General features: G+C 39.1%; 1 protein-coding gene across 3 annotated transcripts in view; it reads right to left on the reverse strand.

Annotated features, from left to right (window-relative positions):
• COL11A1 (collagen type XI alpha 1 chain) overlaps positions 1-16,690 on the reverse strand; it is a gene marked incomplete at both ends in the record, with an annotated part of 166,972 nt that extends 150,282 nt beyond the window's left edge. For all 3 annotated transcript variants that reach the window (XM_080623762.1, XM_080623763.1, XM_080623764.1), the window contains 2 exons: positions 357-524; positions 16,576-16,690. In XM_080623762.1, the coding sequence (XP_080479888.1) occupies positions 357-524; positions 16,576-16,690 (283 nt within the window). The remainder of the gene's footprint in view (positions 1-356; positions 525-16,575) is intronic.
• Between the last annotated feature and the right edge of the window lie 505 nt (positions 16,691-17,195).

Genomic DNA, 17,195 nt, shown 5'->3' on the forward strand with positions numbered 1-17,195 from the left:
ACAGCACTACTCCAGGAAATACTGCTTTTAAATGGACTACTGAAACTGGAGGAAACTCGCCAAAGCCACCAAATAAGCTTTCCATCAGATACCATCATGAAAGAACAGGTAATACGACCTCCAGGCCAGTTCTGCCAGTGACACAGAAATTGATGAAGGTTTATAACCGAAGCCAATAAAACCAGATTCACTCAGCAGATAAAGAGCACGTCCTGTCACTCACATGCATGCTCAACTCTACGGGTAACAGAAATGTTTTGTGGTACTGATGACAAACTATATGCTGTGCTTTAGATACCATAAAAACACAGGCAGTAAGATAATTCACCAAAGTAATAGCTTTCTGACAGTCTTACCTGGGTACAGCTGCTTTGTTGGGGCACTCAGCTGTGCAGTTTTTGAAACTCTGTAGGCTACATCCGATCCTTTTGAATCCCTTCTGTTTGTGCAAAATCCTGATGTTCTTGATACTCCTTCTGGTAAATTGTGAAATTCTAATGCTTTTAGCACATCAACGGGCTCAGCTGACAAAGAGAAAAAAAAAAAATTACTCATCTTGCATCTCTATAGTGTTCAGCCTCCAAAAGGATATCGATTTCACTGCAAAAGCATATGTTTAATCATAGCAGTAGCCGCATCCTATTCTGATTTATTGAAGATTACTTCTATGCTAGAATATTATTTTAACAGGATTATTTTAAATATGAGAGTTTATCCCATCCAATTTAATTGTTACGATCAGATTTTCAAACTACTTGACTAAACACTGAAAATCACTGTTTCCCAAAAGCAGAGAATCTTGGTGATTGAAACTAACAGCATATTATTTTAATCTGTGATTTCTAAGAAGTGGAACTGATTTTAAAATTTTGCACAAAAGTTTCAGAAGCATTTAGCTACTAACAATCTGCTATCAGATTGCTATAGATTGCTGCTAACATTAATACATATTCTGATTACATATGGCTGTTTTCACCAATACAAAGTGGTAAGGAAGAAGCTAACCTTTTTTCCCACCCAGTTAGAGAAAGAAAAATGTACCTGCTTTGCCTGCAAGGAATGAATAGACTGAATAAATCTTTCATTATTTCCAAGTTAAAATTCAAATGGACTTGTTTTGTACTTTAGAGCCCAACTACAATCAGGTTGTATTTATGCTCAATTTAAAGTTGAAATCCAGAGCTGCTATTGCACTCATAGTGATACAAGATTATATATATATATATATATATAAAAAGATCAATTTACATAAATATATATATATATATATATAAAGCCAACAACAAAGCCTTAACCTATAGTAATTCACCATGGCAAAAGGGCCAGGTACTGAATGGAGAAGCACTTCAACAGAGGCAGTAAGAGAACATAGTTTGCCTATGGCATTATCTTTCCTCTTACAAAAAATTAAGGTGTTTATTATCGTACTTCCTATAGATCATGGCTTCACTAATTTTTTTTAGTGGAAAGAGAATTTCAACAGACAATTTTTTCACTGGGACTATTCTGCAGTTTTCATGTTGGCAAAACTTTTCTGGAAAGCCAAAATTTTCCATGATTTTCACTGTTAAAGCTGAGAAATGTGTTTGGTAAATTTGACCCCCCTTCATGTTTTTGAACTGCACTATGGCATTAACTATAGCTCTGTTATTACTCATTTTATGTGTCAAAAAACATCAGCTTTAGGCCCAGAATTCATTGTATGAGAATATTCAACTATTTGCAAACAAGTGAAAGAGCAAAAACATAGGCAAAGTGATATTCTATTTACAGTCACTGATGGAAACATCTGTACCTTCTTTTCTTACTATTCGTACAGTTGTAGGCAGTGTTACTATTTTTTTCATCAGTTACTATTTTTTCATCACTGTAGTATCTCAGAAGTCACTTTAGTATCAATAACAGATGTGAACAAAGTCAAGTTTAACTAGCTTATCCTACTCATCTCCTGGCATTGCCAAATATGAAGAACTCAACTTTGTAGTTAAACCTATTTTTGAATACCAAAAGTATATTCTTTAAAAACAAAATCTGAGGTTTTCTCAGTCAGCCTAGAAGGCACATAACTTCTTTTGTCTTAAAATACATTTACAAGAAAATGTTTGTGAGCCTTTTATTTTTTCTCCTATCATGCAACTTCTCATTTCCTTTTTCCATCAGATGGTGATACCAAATATAAACCATATAGCCAGTCTTTGTTGCAAGCTAATCCATGTTGAATCAATGAATTTATTTCAAGCCAACATATCCTGCAGATTCAAGAAATTATGTTTAAACATTCTCAAAAGAAAAGTTTCAACAGTGGGCAAATTCTGAAACATTAATCTTACATCTCTGTTAAGTACAGACTAAATAATTTTAATGGGCATAATGCATTTTCTGTGGGGACTCCACACATTCTAAAGTTACCCCCATACTGAAAGAACTGCCACATTTGTTTTTCTGGTAAGCAATGGCTATTTTTGCAGTAGCTATCATAACTGGAACCAGCAAAGCAATGAAGAGCCAGTCAGTCATATCAGTAAAAATTCCAAATTGTTGTATAAGTCAACCACTGTTACATTCCTTTTTTCTTTCTTTTCTATAATTTGTACCAGAGTCTTCATTATTCTTTAGAATAATGTCTGTTCTTTACCTGGCTGACTGGGAAACTATTCACCCATAAACAAGATTATTTATTACTCCCTACTAGTTCTGCTGCTAAAAACCTTCCAGACAAGAAACAGAATAATAATAGGACAATTTCAACACCACAAATTCAGTATAAGAAGAACAAACATTTTGTTAATAGTGCAGAGATGATATTTATTTCCACAAATAGTGATTCACAAAATGTAAACAGCAAAAACACTAGCAGGTTTACATGGAATTCTAGAAATGTAACTTCTAGAAATTAAAAGCTGCATGAAGTAATTTACACAAGTAAGTTAATTAATCCATCTCCAAAAATAACGTGGCTAAGTACTTAGCCACTTTGACCAACTGTTAAAAAGTAAAGAAGTTCTTTAGAAGTCTTTAGATAAACCAGGCAGGAATGTGAAAGACTTAATATACTTCTTTACAAAAACTTGCTTTTGATAGAAACCTACATATTATTTAGTCTGTGAAATGAACAGAGTTTGTGCCTCTTCCTCACAGATGTTTTTGCAACATTGTCGTGTGTGTCATTATTTAACCTGGACTTGACTCCCAGATTAGGATGCAGCCAATCCTACGTTTCAGCTGGGAGGCAGCAGGCCTGGACATCTCCTCACAGCTGTTACCGACACCTTCCAGATGAAAACTGGCCTCACTGTGTAAAGCACTTCTCCCCTACACTCCTCCTGTGTCATGCATATATTACCTATCATATACTGGGGTTCTGCAGAAATACCCCCTTTTTCCTATGGAAAGCTAGTTGGAGCAAGCACTCAGTAGCCCTGACCCGGCTGCCATGACATTAGTCTCAACTTCCTTGGTGAGCTCACGGCACATGTTCGGATGACCTGCTCAGCGTCTCTACGGAAACCACTAGACACAGTTGCTCTCAATATGCCACAGAGCACACACACGGAGGAATCTGGTCAAAAATAAATGAACAGCTCTTAAAAAACAGCAGCGCTTAGATCCTAACTGCTTACAGGTAAGCTGTTTGAAGTATAAAGGCCAAAGAGAAATCCTTGCACACCCAACACTTGCCTGCTTAGAAGAGTAGGGGAGAGGGGTAGGAAGCCAGCTCACAGAGTCAGGGAAGAGCATAGTCTGGAAGCTGACAGCTAAAACCATGGCTTCTCTCAGCCAGTTTCTGTAGGTTCTGCAGTGCTCAGTGTCACTGTACCCTGGGAGTTTCAGCTCTTCCTGAAAACTGCCTCTTCTCCAGCGTTCTGGTCCCACATGATTTTGGAAATGGTAAGAAATAGCCAGAAACAGCATCAGTGCTAAGGCCATGTAGTTTGCCTGTTTGCATATTCCACAAATTAAGACTACAGCTTGTATTTATATGGGACAATACCGTAGCCCATATACTGGCAGATCTGGAGTCCCTCCCAAGAAGAGACTCTTCCTTAGAGTGCCTGAAGCAGCTTGCCTAAGTGATTTTACCTTCTAGTCTAATTCTGTTTGATAGTTTTCTCAGAAGCAAGCAAAACTGCAGATTAATGATATACAACGTAATGCTTTTCTATCCTTCCAATTTGGTGTTAAGATTTAAGATGGCAACAAAATAACCAACAAATAAGCATCATGCAAACAGTTCTGTTCACCTAACCTTGGGGTGCAGTCAATTCACTTTATGAAACTCAGCTTTGAAAACTTAACTCTGCTTGCCATGGCAAATTTGACAAAATGCAAGATCCAGACCCCGAAAGTGGGTCCCTTCATGCAGGTGGTTATGGCCACACCGCACTATTGCTTGAAGGCCACCTTCTGCAGGCAAGCCAGACAAAGCCGCAAAATAACCCTCTGAAAGGAAGCCTGTGTTCATCACTGCAAGCCCAACTGAGCTCTCCCACAATCAAAAAGCAAGTTCTCACTGTGCTACCTTCCCACTGATTGAACTAACTGCAAGGATCATAAATCCCACTAAATATTATAGTGGGATTATATATATATAGAATACTATAGTTCAGCAACATACATTGTCCTCAATTCAAAAAAGTTAAGAGAGACATCTGCAAATTTCACTGCCACTGAAAGAATATACAATACTAACTAGAGGAGAAGGGTTTAAAAGTGCTGGGATTTCTCGAATGGCACAGAAGTATTCAAAAATCCCTCTTTAGCAGACAGCTGTGTGAGGAAGGAACTTGAGTGTCCTACTATCTTTCAAGATATCTTTCTTTCTTCGACAGGCTGAGAATGTTGGGTCTGTTCAGCCTGGAGAAGAGAAGCTGCATGGAGACCACAGAGCAGCTTCCAATATCTGAAGAGGGGCAACAAGGATGCTGGAGAGGGACTCTTCCTTAGGGACTGCAGTGACAGGACAAGGAGTGATGGGTTTAAACTGCAACAGTGAAGTTCAGGTTAGATATAAAGAAGTTCTTTCCTGTGAGAGTAGTGAGACCCTGGCACAGGTTGCCCAAAGAAGTGGTAAATGCTCCATCCCTGGCAGTGTTCAAGATCAGGCTGGACAGAGTCTCGGGCGACATGGTCTAGTGTGAGGTGTGTCTGCCCACGGCAGGTGTTGGAACTGAGTGATCTTAAGATCCTTTCCAACCCAAACCATAGATTCTATGATTCTACGAAGATACCAAACTGTTAAGCATTTAGCTCCAGCATAATTTCCTGGTTTTGAAAAACACAGACTATAAATCAAAAAAAAAAAAAAAAAAAAAAAAAAAAAAAAAAAAAAAAGACCTGAAATAACTTGTACTTTGCAATATTTAAAATTGTAGAGCCAAATTCTGGTCTTCATTACCGTGGTATGGCTGAAGTACTCATTCACTCAATGAGCTTTCCATATTTACAGTTGTAGGTATAGCAACATTTGGTCCAGAGCATTTCATATTAACTATAACTCCAAAGCCATGTTTATTTTTCCTTCACTTTCCCTTTAGCTTTCTTCCATCAGAACTAAACATGAAACTTAGAGGAAAGAAAAAATGCATTGACAGAAATATGAAATCTTCTAAGCTAATTTAAATGTTACTAAAATATATGTAAAAGCATGTTAACTAAAAAGAAGAAATAAAAAAAAAAGCCACTTCTGTCAGCATATCTCTGCTGAAAATTAAAAGAATTCAGTGGAGTTTAGTAGTTGTAAACTGGATCTCAGATCACACTTCTACACTGCTAGGTTAGGACAGAATACCAGGAGTCAATTATATGAGGGAAATTTCACATGTTTTCTGTTTGGAGAGGAGGAAAATGCATATAAAAACTGATTTCCGATTTTGGTTAGCATTTTCAAGCCTAGAGTTCCTAAATATATAATGATACATTTATTTTACAGGCTATGACAATGCATTTTAGTCAATGAATAAATAACCACATCTCTCAAAAATATAACGCAATCCTAGATTGGAAGAGAACCCATGTAAGAATCTAGACATTTCAATCATATACTCTCAGCAAAAAATATCATAGCTTTCATTTCATGATCTCCAAAGTGAAATAAAAATCTGTGATATATCATTCTTATTAATACTGATATGCATACTAGACACATGAATCAAATTCTGATGCCTTTATACTGCATTATATATGCTTTTCTACAATCTTTTAGCTGATGACCAACTGCAGCAATGATCCAAACCCAAAGAAATTCTCTATATAGTCTTACTCCAATAGCATAGATTTACTCAAATCCATCTAGTAACATTAATGCAAAGGCTAGCTATGTAAATATTAAGCCATTCACACACACTGAAAATGGAGCTGCATTGTTCCACATAAGTAGAATGTTTTGTCCCATATCACTCTAAGCAGCCAATGGGTATGTCAACAAATTTATATTTAACCATATGAAACACTTGATCTCCTGTTTCTTAGCACACTATCAACTTCCACTCACAGTATCTTACTAGTAATTTAAATCTGTTGCTGTCACAAATCATTTGACAAATTCTGTGTCGAATTCATTTCATTGATAGACAATTACCTGGATGCTATTTTACTAGAAATTTTGCAGCAAAAACTCCTGCATACTTGTGAGTGCTTCCTCAGAAATTCCTTTTTGACTTACACAGGCTAGTGAGTTATCAGGCAGGTTTCTAACCATCCTTTCCTATATAAAGCTGTATTGAGAAGCAGTTTATGGGTCAAATCCACGAGAACTTTCCCATTACTATGTATCTCACACAGTACTTCCTGTCTTACTCATTTCTTAAGAGGTCAGACATCTAGAGCGATCTTATCACAGATGCATGCAGTGGTACTCAGCAGCCTTGGAATATATACAGATTGAAAAGACACTAGTCACTGGAGTTCTTTTGAGTGAATTTGATTACTCCTTAAAAGATAAGCAAGGAAGTCAGAATGGACAACTGTCCTTATCTAGAAGGTTCCTCACCTTGAATTTTCTTCTATTCTACACAGAACGTGCTGCAAACCACTTAGAAGCTGCAATTAGAAATTAATATATAGCCCTGAACCTTTTTAGATGGTCTATACCAAACTTCTCTTTCATAGAATCAACTAGGTTGGAAAAAACCTTTCAGCTCATCCAGTCCAACCCTTACCCCAGCACTGCCAAGGCCACCGCTAACCCATGGCACTGAGGGCCTCGTCTCCGTGGTGTGTGAACACTTGCAGGGACGGTGACTCCAGCCCTGCCCTGGGCAGCCTGTTCCAATGCCTGAGCACCCTCTGGGGAAGAAATTGTTCCTGATCTCCAATCTAAACCTCTCCTGGTGCAGCTTGAGGCTGTTTCCTCTTGTCCTGTCACTCGCTCCTTGGGAGCAGAGACCAACCCCACCTCCTGTCACGCAGTTGTAGAGAGCGATAAAGTTCCCCCTTGAGCCTTCTCTTCTCCAGACTGAACCCCCCAGGTCCCTCAGCCATTCCCCATCACACTTGTGCTTCAAATCCTTCACCAGCTCCATTGCCCTTCTCTGGCCCCATTCCAGCACCTCAATGTCTCTCTTGTAGTGAAGGGCCCAGAGCTAGACACAGGATTTGAGGTGCAGCCTCTCCAGTGCCCAGTGCAGGGGCACAACCACTGCCCTGGCCCTGCTGCCGCACTGGTGCTGATACAGGCCAGGAGCTGGTGGCTTCCTGGCTTCTGGGCACAAGCTGCTCATGTTCAGCTCTGTCAATCAGCACTCCCACCATCAACACCTCTTTCTATGAACTGTACAGCAAAGCATTTTTAGCTGCAATTAAAGGTGCTGGGTGACTAAGGACCAAACAGTTCAAAACATACATTTATTGAAGATAGGGTATAGACAGGAATCAACCATCCGCATTTTCAGAAGGAAGGACTTCACTGTCAGGCCTCAAAGCAAAACTCCCCAGGACTGACAGGAAAGTGACTGTGGTAACAACTTCTGGTTACAAAATTCATTCTCATAAAAAACTGTTCAGGGGATGACTCATTTAGACTAAAATATTTTTTCCTTTCTACTCAAATTCCTAATAAAGCATGTAAGTTGAAATCCTATTAGATTTAGATTTTGATATGGTACTTTCTGGGTCTTGCTCTCTTAAGTTTATGAGAGCTCAGGCCCAATGAGCCTTCCCTAATTTAAGGCTATGTTCACCTGCATAATTTATAAGATGCTCCCAGACTGCGCACTGGGGGGTCATACTTTAAAAGCAAATAATAACAAAACTCAAAGGGGGGGGGGAAGCTGGTATTCCTTATGCATACACCTTAGTAAAGTGAGTGTGCGACTGTTTGCTGTACTGTTAAGACTTTCGGTAATTATGGGTTTTCCCTTTTTTGGATATAGTAAACATTTTTATAATAAACAGTAGTATGTGTCTTTCAGAGATAATAAACAGATAACTTTGAGCCATCATAATTATTCAGCAATGTTCTTCTTTTGATTAAAGTGAAAATTTATCAGTGATGACTCCACAAATAACCTGTTTTAGCTACAAACAGTAACTTGTAAATGGTGAGATACAACTCTGGAGTAGAAAAGAGCTTACTCTGGCCCAGTATAAAGAATTATCAGCAAAATTAGGAAAACTAATGTTTTTAAATTACTATTACTTTACTTCATATTTTTTTCCATGGAAATATGCTTCATTCTGCCAGTAATCTGTTCCAACGGAACCAACGCAAAACTAAGAGCGTTGAAACATTAATCTTCAATGCGAAATGAAGCGGTTTTTCAAAGTTTAGTCCAGTTTTATTTCACTGTGACAGATCATTTAAAGAGTAGAAGCTATTATAGCCTGGTAAGATAAAATATGCATACTTGGTGGGTACTTATGAAGGGACTCCTTATATTTGTGGACAAGGCTTTTCAAAATAGGCTGGATGTTAGATTTCTAGGTATATATTTGGAAATCTAAAAACAAGGTACTGGCTGCTCCACAGCTTTTTGAAACTATGCTACCTATTAAAGGCATAACAGCCTACAGTTATTTAGTTTATCTACTTTTCTTGAAATTTTGAGTCGTCGTAAGTGCTCATTCTAAGGACCCTCCATGTATTCTATAGGTGGGTAAAAATAACTTATGATGAAGGTTTCTAACTCACACACATTAGACAGTCCAAGGCTTAATGAATATAAGAGGTGAAAATATTTTCATAAACAAGAACAACTAATGTGAAGGGGTAACTATTCTTCAGTTTCTGCTGTTGACCTCTCAGAACAGTGCTATGAGAACAGAAAAAGGGAGAAATGTTTTTCTTTTAAAAACAGTCTTCAATACAGATGGTGTCTAAGTTTTATACAGCTTCATTTAGCTTCCAATTGTCAAGCTGTTTCAGCAGTTCTCCTACTGTGAAACCTGGTAACTTTTCCCCTCCTTGCATTCCTTCTCAAAGATTATTAGCCCAGTTTCTGATTCTATCAACAATTAGCAAGCATTTAGTTTACCAGCTAGACCTAAGTTTGCTAAAGCAGAAAGAATAATAAATGTTGCCCCTTTGCCAAATTATCAACAAGGAAGTCTTTACTAGAAGTGTTAGGATCTGGATTTGTTAGACTGTTAGCTTGTTGATCTTTAAGAGACCAGACAGGACCCATTTATTACTAGAAATGTGTGCTATTTCTAAGTGGTAGGAATACTTTTGTTATTTTTATCCTTACAAATTTTTATTTATATGTAAAATAAAAACAGTGATACTTGTAATTATTATTATCTGTACTTGCCAATTTACTATGTACTTCATCTGTTAAGCATTAGTACAGAGCAGGAATTCAAAAGCATGTCATGCTCAAAATGCTTCATTGAGCTTCCTAGTTCTTAGACAGGCCTCTATTAGCTTCCCACTGCAGGCTCTGGTCTCTCTATCCCAAGCAATTCCCTGTAGTTCTGCCATAGGTGTCTAACCATCAGAAGAGGCTCAGGCAGGCTACCGGGCTAGCTCTGGGCAGATCTGCACTTCCTCACAGGATTTTGGGATTGGCAGTCTGAGAATTGCCTGTCTCCCAACTCTCTACTGAGAGCCCAAACATGGAACAGAAGACTGTTCTCGGAGCAAGCATCCAAAAGCACTAGCTGTGCAGTGTCCTTTGAGAAGGTTCCAATACTTTTCATAACCAAAGGACTTTTCAGAACTGGATAAAATGAACTCCCATTTTTGGGGCTGCAAAACTGAGCTACAGAGCATCTTTCAGATACAAAAATGGAACCAACTAAGCTGCCTAAAGTAATTACATAGTGCTCCTGAAAATCAAGCTGGTTTTTTCATAGGTACCTAAATATAAATTTGTGAGATTAAGGGAATATCTATTTCCCATGTATATGTTTCTAGATACATACTTCAAGGTTGGTTTTAGCTGTTAAAAATTTTCCTACATATTAGCTTTCAGATGAATTAAGTAATTCAGATCTTGGCTAGTGACATTTCTAGAAGAAGGTGTTACTGCAGGGCTTTCATATTTAATGACTTCAAGAACTAAAGATTATCCAGACGCATACAGGAATGCTTTAAATGGCCTATGGTTGGCTAGTTCACCAGCAATTGGCTTGTATGAAGCTGCTAAGAACTAGCTACTTCTGCTGTTTCCACAAAAATTTTCACTGACTTCCTATGCTGCAAAATCTGCTCCATACATAATAGTATTTCAAAGACAATAGTGAGAGTCCATGCATATACAGGATGCATTTTTGGTACTAACTACTAACTGTATCTCTTTTTAAAGATCTATCTGTAACACCTGCACAGTATAAACCTTGTCACTTGTTCAGCCACACCGACCACAATCAACCACTAAGGACCTGATCCTGATTCCATAAAATGTTTCACTTGTTACACACAAAAGATTTGACTAGTTTATCATCTGGTGCAGACCTGTATTGATCCATCATTTTACAATATTTTAACATCTGTCTCAATACTTCAGTGGAGTTATTCCTATTTTACACCACATCAGATTATACCAGAACTGCAGTCCAAGTGTCTATGTGGAGGCCTCTGCTAAAGATTCAAAAAGTTCTTTTTGTACAGACAGAGAAGACAGTACTTCCAACTGTGAAAATCAGAAAAATAATTACTAAATTCTTCGAGTATCCTATTTCTATTACCATATCAAAAAAGAGACACAATCTAAAAAATGATCACTACCATAGGAGGAAATAAGGTGTTCCCTCAGCAATTAAACTTGAAAGAAATTGAGCCCACTTAAAAGCTTTGTCAATCAACATATTTAGTCAGAAATAACCCAAACAGACTTCAAAAATATCTTCTACTGATTGGGAGTTTTCAAAAGTGGAGCATATTTTCAGCTATAAGCAACAAAAAAAAAAAAAAAAAAAAAAAAAGGCAAAACAAGACTGACAAGTGGTGCCATTTAAAGTAACCCTATTTAATTTGATAAACAACTAAATGATTTTTTAAAAATCATACAAGTAAAAACTTTGACTGTATTTTCACTAATGCCAAAGGTATTGCCTCCCTTTTGAAAGCAATGCAAAGAAATTGGATTCGATTCCGTATCCTACTGATATTAGCAGGAATTACACAGATCACAAGATTGTAAAACCTTGACTATTTTTTTTACATATATATAACCTATGTTTGATCAGGTTACTATGATAATCTGAGTAAAAACACAGGTAAGGGACAGAGTAGGTAAAACTTAGACTGCAATCATACTTTAACAACGTGACCATAATTTGACTCAAGTTAATTTGTATTGTAGACAAAGCTTAACTGCCAGTGACATTATTCATAGCAGGATCAGGATCTTCATTTCTTTAATCATCTTATAATACAGCTTTCAATCTGCTTTGCAGCAAACACTTCGCTTCCGTAATATCAGACCTGCCAAATAACTTCTATTTCACATACTGTATGCATTAACACTTTGACATACAGTGAAGCCCCAGACCTAGAATTTACAAAGGTTTTTATAATCCCTTATGTGTGATAATGTTCTAAAAAGAATTTAAGTTCTGCCAGATTCTACTACTATTGTAATAGCCAGGTCAACAATTAATCCTTACATTTACAGTCTGTAAACTTGGTACAGTTACAAGCCTTGCAACAGGCATGTGTGTTCACCTAATTCCGTTTAAGCCACTGCTCTCTATTGTGTCCATCCAGATGGCAAATCTTTAGAGACTTCGCATTCTTAGAACATCAGAGATTTCTCCCAAGCTCTGCTTAATTTATTCCTCCCTATTATCAACAAATACTCAGAACAATGATAAATTAACCAGTGTTGGGAGGATTTCTGCTGAAAAGCAGCAGACAGCTCTACAGAGAAAAGAAAAGCAACTTCTAAATCTTGCTGGCAGATGGAAACCCTACTGTTCACCACCGTACAGAACAAATCCAGGAGAAACATAATTGCTCCAGTGCGATCTAGGTATAACTTCAGTAGTATTGTCATGGCTCTTTTATTACGCTACAACCTTGTTAGAATTAAAGGCCCTATCTGGAGGAGCCCAAATCACTTTTGGCAAGACACTTGTAAAACTGAGTATGACAACTCCTTTCCAACATTTTCCAACTGCTACAGACACCAATATTGCCAACAATGCCTTTTTTTTTTTTTTTTTTTTTTTCCTCAGTGAAAACACCATAGCACCAGGAAAGGTCTTACATCAAAGACTTTTTTCTAGTGACATTCCAATAATAGCTGCTAGGCAGAGTATTATTTCAAGCCAAAAACACTGAGTATTTGTGGATATTCTATACGTATTTATATGCAATTACAGTTGTAAACATATAAACAAAACTGAAGTTAAGAAACTTCTTTTCTGCAGAGCTAATAAAAAGACAGTTTTCCTGCAGCCATAATAGCCCTTTCTGGGATCCTTGTAAAGTCTCCTTCTAAATTAAATGCAAAGATTCATGCTCCAGAGAATCCATAACACATACCAATCATTTTTTTATGTCAGATGTCTGTTGCTGAACTTGAAATAATCATTTTACGTCGGAAAAAATTAAAAAAACAAACAAACAAACAAAAAAACCCCTAAGTTCTATAGCAAAACAGACATATGCATGGTGGTCTCTCTGGCACTGTACTAGGAAGACTGGACCCTTTCACCTGCTGATCCCTGGGACTCAGAAAAATTTCAGCTAGGTCTACCAGCTGAATCTAGTAAAATCGCTCTTTGATTGTATCACTTTTGCTCATTTTGTGAATATCTGAGAAATCTCTGTATGTTCTCTTTCTGAAGTTTAATAACATTTTGTCAAACTAAAATCAACCCATACGGGTATTTTAATATAAAATAAAGGAATGAAAAATTTATATTCTTTTTCAACCTTGAAAGTGAATTGATCAGCTAAAATCAGAAGTGCTTTATATTACTAACAGTTCTGAGAAGAGATTCATGATTTTGTAGTTTAAAACACCTTTTTGTACCGGTTTAGACTGACATATTAAATAGTTTTCACTGAAAAAACAGATCTGTATCTTCACAGTGTAACCTGCTAAGCAATTACAAATAAGTAAGTGTTAAGTATGCATGCACAAAAAAAACCCTCTCCTGCCATCACTTAGTGCACCCATTTCTGCATTCCTTCTGCACCTAGAACTCCCACTAGTTTCCAAGCCTGTGCGTGGAAGCACAAGGAACCTTTGTATTTCGTAAGATGACTGTAAAAAGTATCTATTCCATACTAGAAATAAATCTGCTTGTCATTTACACGGAAGGTCCAACTTGTATTTTCTAGATATAGCTTCATAGCATCATTTTCAGTAAGGATACTTAAATATTTTTGCACTCAGATTGAGAGATGGATTTCCATTAGCTTGAAAAAAGCTTATAAATAATAAAAAGATGGAACTTTCATTTCTTTGCACATGAAAATTAAATCAGCATCACAATAGTACATTGATGCCAGGCCCTTACAAAAAAAAAAAAAAATTAATACTGTTGAAGCCATGCCATTTCAACTTAATGAGTTTATTCATTCCAAACACATTACCAAAATGTTTAGTATTAAAGGTGAAGAAGGGGAAAGGAAATCAAAGGATGTCTTTTAAAATATTGAATTTTGTTTACTTTAGCCAAGTCATAAAGCAAAAATATTTCTAGAAAGAGCTGCTTAAGAGCTGGTGGGCACTGAGCTGACCACATGAGTCACTAGTTTTCCCATTCAGTTATTTCTCACTTCTCTAATATTTTCTGTCTAAAGAAGAAATACCTCAAGAACCCAATCAGGTCTTCACACCCCCTTTCTTGGTACTATGAAAGACACCTCATACTTCTCTTTCTTTTTTGTGTTAAATAAAGAAACTTGAAAAAAAGTCAAGAATTTTAGGAATCTTTTGAGGTTTCTCTACATGGAATGAATTCTGCTGTCTTAAAAAGAAGTCACTGCCATACGATTAACACTTTATATGAATATCCCATGCAATTTTATTGACATAGGGGTAGTTCATGAACAGACAATTGAAGAATATAGGATTTATTTTAAGAGAGTTTACAAGGGCAAAGTTTCATATTTTACCCAGCATTTTCATTTAGTCATACTGTTTACCTACTTTAGTATGCTATTTTATTTTATTCCTCAGTATTTTCCCTCTCCTACTTTCAAATATTAATCATTATGTCCTGTTTTATCTTTTAACTACTTTAAATAAGATTAAAATACATAAAATATGATTCATAAATATCTCCCTTGTACTCCATTAGGGAAATTAGGTCAAGTTCTACTCCCTCTGTAGTCAATGGAAAAACTCTTACTGACTTCACTAACAGATCAAGCCCTAAACACACAGCTCTCTGTTGTTTCTAAGCAAATGCCACACTGTATTTCAGAAAAGTTCAAGAATTAAGTTCTTTTCAGAATGCTTCTACAAACATAAGAAGCCTGTAGTTTTATGTTGCTGAAATGTGCTTTATACATAAGACTAAGGAAAAAAATTTTTAATATAGCTTTTTAATAGTTACCAAAACCAAATTAGTTTGCCTACTGTTGCCTAATATATTTCCATAAGTACCAGATAATTTCTGTTGATTTTTCCTGGGCTACTAGGGTTTAGAGTTTAACTTTTTATTTGCATCCAATCTATTACATGAAAATAACATACATAAATCCTACTTAATTAGGTCAGTTCTACTGTGAATGGTCATATAAAAAGCGGCATTAAAAAAAATATTTATTGTGTCTTTGCGGACAGCATTGCTTCTTGAAGAAATTCTGCTTCAACATAGTAACGAGGAGCCGAATCCTTGAAGCTCTGTGAGGTTAATTCACCCTGGAGCCTGTGGAATTGCAGCAGGGATGAAATGTGATCCCTTCCAAGCCCTGTCAGAAATGGGGCCAGCAGACGGCAGAAGCCCTGATGGATCTGACACCGTCAAGGCTGCATCCAGGTATGAAGGGCTTGAATGGAAACTTATCACCCTGCGCTCCCTCTTGGACGTCTGTTAATTCAGAAAGTGGGAATCCAGATCAAGAAAATACCCCGTTAAAGTAATAAACGCATAAAAATTAAACCTTTCTTTCAGAGAGCTAAACCGCTTCATGGACGAAAAATAAAAAGCTCAAACCCAGACAGACTGGCCCCCAGATGCTCCTGCGGGCTCTGGCGGCAAGAAGGGATGGAGGGAAGAAGAGAGACAGTAGCATTTCCAGGAGAGGAAAGCACTCCCGCCACTGCTGATCATACACTGCAGTTTCGCGAAAGTGCGAGCACATCTCGAAAAGCCGGCTCGCAGAGAGGAGCAGCGCGGGGGGCAAGAGGAGTGGTGCGGCAGGGAGGAGATGTGGGAGGATTCGTTTCTGATGAAGCTGCCGCGCTGCTGCCTGGCTCCAGTTACCATCGCGGACTGCACCCTGCCCACCAGGTCCGCGGGCACCTAAGGGACCACTCGATCCCCTCGGCGAGGCTGCACAATGGAGAGGAGGCTGGGAACGGGCGTGTGGAGCCCACAGACCGTCCGGCTGAGCCCGCCGAGCCCCCCGCACCCCACCTGCGGGTCCCCGCTACCGCCGGGAGGTGCTCTCCTCAGCGTCTGGCAAAGGGCCCCTTTCAAACGGATTTTCTCCTCCTCTCGCGTCCTGCAAAACTTTTTTGCCCACTGAAAGAAACCCTTTGCAAAGGGGAAAAAAAGGAAAAAAAAAAAAGGCGGAGAACGGAGAAAATCTTTCCCTTTTCTCGCCCCTCGGAGAAGGCAGATACTTGTCGCTCCATTTCAGCCACAACTTGCTGAGTGACAACTAAGTTCAACACAAATGAAAATCGGACGCGCACTCCACAAAATTGAGTTTAGTGCTGGAAGAGGAGAAGCCACTCTGCTCTACAAGCATTTCTTTCATTTCCCCAGCCAACGAGTGCATCCCCTTTACTGCATTAAAGCCACATCCACAGTGAAACGCTTGGACTGAAGGGGAGCCATCCCGGCGGGTCTCCGGCCCCTCGCCCTTCGCCTCCCCAGCACCGGGAGCCGCTCTGACAGGTTTCCTCTGAAACACGACCCCAGCCATGCCCTGGGTCCTTCTCCCGAGGTTGAGGGGAGGAGGGGGTGGGGAACACGATTGGACTCCCCGGCTCCCCTTTGCTTTCTTACCTCCTCTGACCTCTCCAGCCCGGAGGAGGATGGCGAAGGTGACGAGCACGGTTACAGCCGAGTCCCAGGGCCACCTTCTCGTTTTCCACCTTGTGGACCATCTCTGCATCTCCATGCTGGGCACCCACCAGTGTGAAATAAACGCGGGCACCTTCAGTTTATACCTGCTCCGTCCTTGCCACTATATTCCCAGAGATGAATTCTACTATAGAGCCATACGTGATAGACCAAAAGGGGTTTTCTTTCTCTGCCCCCTCCCTCCCTTTCTAGCTCTCGCTCGCTCTCTCTCTCTCTCTCTCTCCCTCCCTCCCTCCCTCCCTCTCTCTCTCTCTGCCCGCCTGGCCTTGCGCACGCTCCTACAACCCGTCCTCCCCGGTGCCCTGCCTTCAGACTGAAGGTAGATGCGGAGCTTTAACCCAAACGCGAAGATCACCGCATCCCCCTCAAGGCTTCATCCCCGTCAGAGGGCTGGGCAAGCGGCTCCTGGGGCCAACCCTGCAGCCCGACTGACAGGCCAGCTGCCGGGGGGAGGCCAATCGCGCGGCTCCCCCGGCCGCCACAGCACCGCCCACCGCCCTCCGCCTCGGCGACAGCACACCGACGGTTCCACGGCCGCCAGA

Source organism: Psittacula echo, assembly GCF_963264785.1.
Source record: "Psittacula echo genome assembly, chromosome: 7".
Taxonomy (NCBI): domain Eukaryota; kingdom Metazoa; phylum Chordata; class Aves; order Psittaciformes; family Psittacidae; genus Psittacula; species Psittacula echo.